This window comes from Peromyscus leucopus, chromosome 2 (genome assembly GCF_004664715.2).
Source record: "Peromyscus leucopus breed LL Stock chromosome 2, UCI_PerLeu_2.1, whole genome shotgun sequence".
In the NCBI taxonomy this organism is placed as follows: domain Eukaryota; kingdom Metazoa; phylum Chordata; class Mammalia; order Rodentia; family Cricetidae; genus Peromyscus; species Peromyscus leucopus.
In genome coordinates this window covers 153,504,839-153,511,507 of record NC_051064.1, presented here as the reverse complement: position 1 = coordinate 153,511,507, position 6,669 = coordinate 153,504,839, and the positions used below count along the sequence as shown (strand labels likewise).

Genomic DNA, 6,669 nt, shown 5'->3' with positions numbered 1-6,669 from the left:
GGAAACTCTTGCCAACACATTGGGCGCCACATCCAGATCTCTGTGAGTTCAAAGCTACAATGGAAACAGCTAGGCATGGTGACACACGCCTTTAATCCCAGGAAGTGATGGCAGGAAGCAGAAAGGTATATTAAGGCATGAGGACCAGGAACTAGTAGTTGTTAAGCTTTTAGGCTTTTAGCAGCAGTTCAGCTGAGAATCATTCTGGATGAGGACTCAGAGGCTTCCAGTTTGAGGAAACAGGATTGGCTGAGAAGTTATAGAGATAAGGTTAGCTGTGGCTGGTTCTGTCTCTCTGATCTTTCAGCATATACCCCAATAACTGGCTCTGGGTTTGTTTTTATTAATAAGACCTTTTAAGATTCATGCTACAATGTTGAAGGTGAAACTTTGAGAATTAGCAGAGGGTATGTAAGGTGTTGGAGGGGACCGGGGTTGGGGGTTGGGGAGTTTTGGTATAGAGCCTTTGGAGGAAAGGGATGTCCATGTTTGCCCTGGAAATGAGGATGCTGAGGGAACTTTCAGGAGCATGCAGGTAGAAGGAGGGCTGGAAAGATGTGCAGGAACATGAGGCTTGGTAAGGGCTTGGAGAGCAGTCTGCTGGAGAAGCCACCAATATCATGTGACAGGGCATAGCAGTACTTAATGAATCAAGAGGGTCACAAGTTCTAGACCAGCTGGGCCACATTGGGAGCCCTTGTCTTAAACAATCAAAAATAAAAATTAAAATATAAAGGCTGTGTGACCAGAGGAAGATAGGTGGAGCTTTGGAGAATGGCATTCTGTAGCTGCCTGTTGCTGTCAAAAGTAAACTGGGCATTGTACCTAGAGTTTTCCTGCCTTGCCCACAGTCAGGACAAATTTCTGTCACCCGCCAGTCCCACAGCTGCTCAGACCCAAACAAGTAAACACAGAGACTTATATTGCTTACAAACTGTATGGCCGTGGCAGGCTTCTTGTTAACTGTTCTTATGGCTTAAATTAATCCATTTCCATAAATCTATACCTTGCCACGTGGCTTGTGGCTCATGGCTTACCGGAATCTTCACATGCTGCTTGTCCTGGCGGCGGCTGGCAGTGACTCCTTCTGCCTTCCTGTTCTTTTTTTTCCCCTCTCTGTTAGTCCCGTCTCTGCTTCCTGCCTAGCCACTGGCCAATCAGTGTTTTATTTATTGACCAATCAGAGTAATTTGACATACAGACCATCCCACAGCAGGGCATTGTAGCTAGAGTTTTCCTGCCTTGCCCACAGTCAGGACAAATCTCTGTCACCCACCAGTCCCATAGCCGCTCAGACCCAACCAAGTAAACACAGAGAATTATATTGCTTACAAACTGTATGGCCGTGGCAGGCTTCTTGCTAACTGTTCTTATAGCTTAAATTAATCCATTTCTATAAATCTATACCTTGCCACGTGGCTGGTGGCTTACCGGCGTCTTCACATGCTGCTGGTCATGGCAGCAGCTAGCAGTGTCTCTCTGACTCAGCCTTCCGCTTCCCAGAATTCTCCTCTCTCCCTGTCCCACCTACTTCCTGCCTGGCCACTGGCCAATCAGTGTTATTTATTGACCAATCAGAGCAATTTGACATACAGACCATCCCACAGCAGGGCATGGTAGAGCATGCCTTTAATCCTAGGACTTGAGAGGCAGAGGAGGCAGATCTCTGAGTTCCAGGCCAGCCTGGTCTACAGAGAGAGTTCCAGGGCTACACAGGGAAACTCTCAAAAAACAAACAAACAAACAAAAAAAGGCCGAGCAGCAATGCCTAATTCAGGCCTGTCATCTTACTTGGAAGACTGAGGCACATGGATTAACAATCCAAAGCTGGCCCAGGCAGTTTAGTGAGCTGCTGTCTCAAGAAATAAAATAAATGTTGAGGAGCTGCAGTTGTGGGAGTCTGTGGGAGTCCAGCTCCTACCTTTCCCACCTTTTTTAGGGTTCTTAGGAGGAGGAGAGAGGGATAAGAAAATATCAGATAGAAAGAGAGACCTAGATGACGAGAAGAAAGACAGAAACACAGGATAGCTTCGGGAGGGCCTGGATCAATACCTAACAGCCTCGTCCTTTATTGAAAAGAAAGGGACTTTCAAAGCACACCTTACAGCCAAGTACAGACCCTTCCAAACACCTGGTAACCATCCCCGTGACCAAATCATCCATTATGCAGCCCTGCTAGGTAAAGCAAGCTCAGATTCTCTGAGTAAGTTCTCACTAGGAAATCTCTGTGGGTCTCCACATGCAGTGATGGTTCAGTGATTAAGAGCACGGGCTGCTCTTGCAGAGGATCTGAGTTTGGTTCCCACACTCACATCACATCTCACAATTGAGTGTAACTCCAGTCCCAGGGTGGGCCTGATTCCCTCTTCAGGCCTCTTCAGGCACTGCATCTATGAGGTGTGCAAATACACACCAAGACACATGCTGGCAAAACAATATGCATATATGTAAAATAAAAATAAATCTTTAAAAAATAAACAAAAATTTGAAAAACAATCAAAGGATGTAGCCTGTGGTAGAGTACTTGCTTAGTATGTGCAAGACCCTAAGTTCAATTCCCAATACTAAAATAAACAAATGTCTGAGAGCTCAATGTGGTCACATACATTTGTAATGCATGGTGAAAGTCTGTCTCATAACTTTTTTTAAATTGAGAGTTGATGGTTATTCGTATAGCCTTGGAGTGAGTGGTGAAAGTGAGGTGGAGCAGTGTTCTAAAGCAAGCAGAGATGGGGTGAGGATAAGGAGTAGTGTACAGCACCGGGAGACTATACAGATGTTACTGAGAAACCATCAGGTTTAGAGGTCAAAATGGTTTTTGTTTTTTTTGTTTTTTTGTTTTTTTTAAATTATCTGAGACACTCCCAGGGATGTAGCCCAGATTGGCCTATGCCTCCAGGTCCTCCTGTCTCAGCTTCTCTAATGCTGGGATTACAGGTGTGCCACTATTTTCTTTTTAAAGGAGGAAGGTGGTGGTACATTCCTTTAACTCCAGCACTCGGGAGACAGAGGCAGGTGGATCTCAAGTATTGGAGGCTAGCCTTGTCTACAGAGTGAGTTCCAGGACTAGGACTACACAGAGGAACCCTGTCTCTGGGAGTGGGGCATGTGTGTGGCAGCACTTGAAGTAGATGACCAGCAGGCTGCCAAAAGGTGTTTTCTAGGGAGAACACAGGATCCAAGACTAGGGCGGCTGCGTCTCTCCGGCCTTCCAGGGTCACCCCAGTGCCTGGCACCAAGAAGAACCAGGGACGTGTGGAATGTAAAACGAAGGACTAAGAATGCTTTGCGATTGCCCAGATCTGTCCGGCCGACAAGTGAACTGGAACAGAGGCAGCGAGTGTAGACATCTGTCTGGGATGTCTCCCGCTACAGTTGGGGGGCTGGGACCAGAGAGCCAGACCAGCTCGCATCTTGACAGGCGCTCAGCTCCTTGCAGTCTCCGGGACCCCGCAGAGTTCACACGCCGAGGGTCTGAAAGCGCCGGACAACTTGCACCTCCAACAAGTTTGCCTGGCTTTTTGGCACCACAGTCCTAGGAGACTCAGAAGGACTGTGCCGAGGGGCCAGGCAGTCCCTGGGCAATACAGGTCGTCGCTCGTTGCCGGGCAAAGCCACACCACGCGCGTTCCCATTGGCCGCAGGTGGCCGCGCTCCGCCCGACAGGTAGTCCGTCCTGTGCGCTCATCATTGGGCCGCGGCCGTGAGGCCCCCCGAGGATTGGCTCAGGTGGAGGCCCCGAGGAGCTTTCATTGGCTACAGGTGCCACCCGCCTCGTGGATTGGCCGTCTAGACGGCCAGGTTCCGCCTCTGCCCAATGCGCCCCCCGCCCCGCGCGCCTCCCAAGTTCCGCGGAGTTGGCGCGGCGGGCGCCGTCGGTCCCGCGCTGCGCGCTCCCTTCCGCGTTCCGCCGTCCGCCCCGCCTGGCAACCCGGCCCTTTGCCGGGGCCGCTAGCCATGGCCCGAACGACCTGGACGCGGCGCTGACGGCGGCCGGCGGAGCGCGCCATGCCCAGCCGGACGGACCCCAAGATGGACGGGAGCGGCGGCCGCGTCCGTCTGAAGGCTCACTACGGCGGGTGAGCGCTCGGCGCCCGACGGTGGGCAAAACGGGGCGCGCGGCGGTGGAGCTCCTGGGCCGTCGCGGGTGCTGCGCGCGAGGGAGGCAGGGAGCTGCTCTGGTGCCCTTGAATGTGGCCGGAGGGAAGCCTCGAGGGCGGGGCACGCTCCGGGTCTCTATTGCTCTCTGGGCGCGCGCTGTAGGCCGGTGTTGTTGCGTTCCTCGCTATGGTCGCAGTTGGTTAGGGACTTTAAGGACAAACTTGTATGTCAAAAGTTTTCATCAGATTGTGAAAACTTCTGGTGCATTAAAAAAAAACAACAGCAAGATTATTTAAATCGGTCTCGGTTTAAATGTAAGGAAAACCTTTGAGCCAGGTGAAGGCATCCACAAGACTGCCTGCCCTTGTGGGAACATAAGGGCACATTTTCGCGACTTTTGTTTGGGGGACAGGAGAACTTTTGGAGATGTCCAGAAAAAATACGGTCCTACGCTGTCTTTAAGGACAGGGATGATGGACTATTCCGTCACTTCCCTGGAGGTGGTTTTGGGGACTGGCCTCGGTCCTGAGCCCTGGATTCCGCCTTGCTTTCAGGGGAAATGGAGGCATCGGGCACTTGACAGTGGTCAGTATGGCTGCCCGGGAGCATTGAGCGATGGGAGCGGAGTGATGGAGCCTGTGTTCTGGCTGGTCGGCCCAGGCTCGGCTGGAGAATCCCATGATCGTGTCGCTCTGATTGTGTAGACAGAAGGCGGTGGAGGCCTAACGATTTGACTGCTTCCAACGGTGCCGGGTCTCCTGGAACTGGCTTGGATACTCCCAGGTCAAGGGTCGAGGGTCACTGCTCTTGGAAAGGAGGAAGGGAGTGGAGTGGAATGCTGGCCCTGTGACTGAACTGGGCTCTCGGCATTCCTGGGAGTTTTACAGAGTGGCTGATCCCAGCCACAGAGACAAGAGGTGATTCCTTGCCTGGGCAGAGGTTTGCTTTCCAGCCTCAGGGACGCCTGGCCCCACAGTTTGTTATGGAAATATTCCAGACAGTTCCCTCTCACTATGGCTAACTTTTGGCGATCCTGGGCTTAGAGGTGGGGTTCCTGCTAGAGCCAGAGGAAGAAAGATTTCTGGGGGGCTCGCAGCTGCCCCATCCAAAGATATCAAATCTGCAGCCTTAGCTGTGTCCTCAGACTTGTGGACTCTGTAGTGAGCCTGTTAATGCTGAGACTGTCCCTTCTGCCTGGAACCCCCAAGCTGAGCAACACGTGTTCAGCGTTGGTTCTTTAGAGCACAGGGCCTTGGGAATGGGATCCACCCTTCCCCTAGGGCAGCTTCAGCCACGACCGTGGGGTCCTGGCTCCCCTTGGACAGTGTTCCTGCCCTGGACTTGTCAGTCCTGCCCTCTCCTCCCTCCCTTTGCCCCTGGGGAGCACTTTGGTTACTGGCAGTGTAATTCAACCTGTTGACTCCAGTTTCCTCAGTGGACAAAAGTGGAGCCCCCCACCCCTTCCTCTCCCTTTCCCCACCCCTTCCTGTCCTCTTCCCTTTCTGCCTACTCCCCCACTCCCCGCTCCCTCTGTACCCCTCTCCTTTCATCTCCCCCTGGAAGGGGCTTCTTTCCAGCCTTCCTCCCCACTTACCCTGAAATCGGCCAACTGGGTCCCTCTCTAGAGCTTGAGCCCCTGGGCAGTGATGTAAGAATTGCAGAGATACGGTCTGAGCTGTGAAGGTTGTGTGTGTGTGTGTGTGTGTGTGTGTGTGAGTTCTGTCCGGGAAGGCAGTGTTCTGGGGGGAAGGGGTAAGATCAGCCCTGAGGAAGGTGACGGAGCCACAGCTGAGGCATAGATACAGCCCTGTCCTTAGGACAGTAATGTGAGGGCCGTCTGCCCTCCTGTTGTCCCTCGGTCCCTCTGAGGCTTGAGATCGGAGTGCTGCCACCAGTGGTCACCTATATCTGGGGCGTGTCAGGCAACACCATGCTCTCGGGGGATCACAGGTGAGCCTGACATTCAGACATCACAGATGGTGGGTCTTCCCTCCTGAGGCTCTTGTTACAAACTTTCATGTTGGAGGACCTGTTATGGTCCTTGAAGGTGCAAAAGTCAGGAATGGGTGGTCCATCCAGGCTGGTCCTAACTTCTGTGACACACTCTTGCTTAGAGTTTTGTCATGAGGCAGGCTCACCCTTCTGACGCAGGTGAGATGTGACCAGGGTGGTAGTTCAGCTTCATGTGGCACCTCCAAAGCACTGAGGTCTCACACCTGTCCTCTGGGCACTGAAGGGTGTGGGTGGAGGATGGCTTCCAGTTGGGTTCAGAAAGAGGTCCAATGTGGTTGATATATTGTGCACCCCAATACACTTATCTGGGGGGTCAGAGAAGAGAACAGCCATAATATTAAACATAGAGGTTAGGCAGTGGTAGCACACGCCTTTAATCCTAGCATTCCAGAGGCAGAGATCCATGTGGATCTCTGAGTTCAACGCCACACCTTTAATCCCAGGAAGTGATGGCAGAAAGCAGAAAGGTATATAAGGCATGAGGACCAGGAACTAGAGCTGGTTAAGCTTTTAGGCTTTTGACCAACAGTTCAGCTGAGATTCATTCTGGATGAG

General features: G+C 52.1%; 1 protein-coding gene across 1 annotated transcript in view; it reads left to right on the top strand.

The window, feature by feature from the left end:
- Positions 1-3,903: 3,903 nt before the first annotated feature.
- Prkcz (protein kinase C zeta) overlaps positions 3,904-6,669 on the top strand; it is a 111,354-nt gene continuing 108,588 nt past the window's right edge. Inside the window, 1 exon segment of the mRNA XM_028891470.2 lies at positions 3,904-4,079. Coding sequence (XP_028747303.1) covers positions 4,009-4,079 — 71 coding nt within the window. The 5' untranslated portion in view covers positions 3,904-4,008.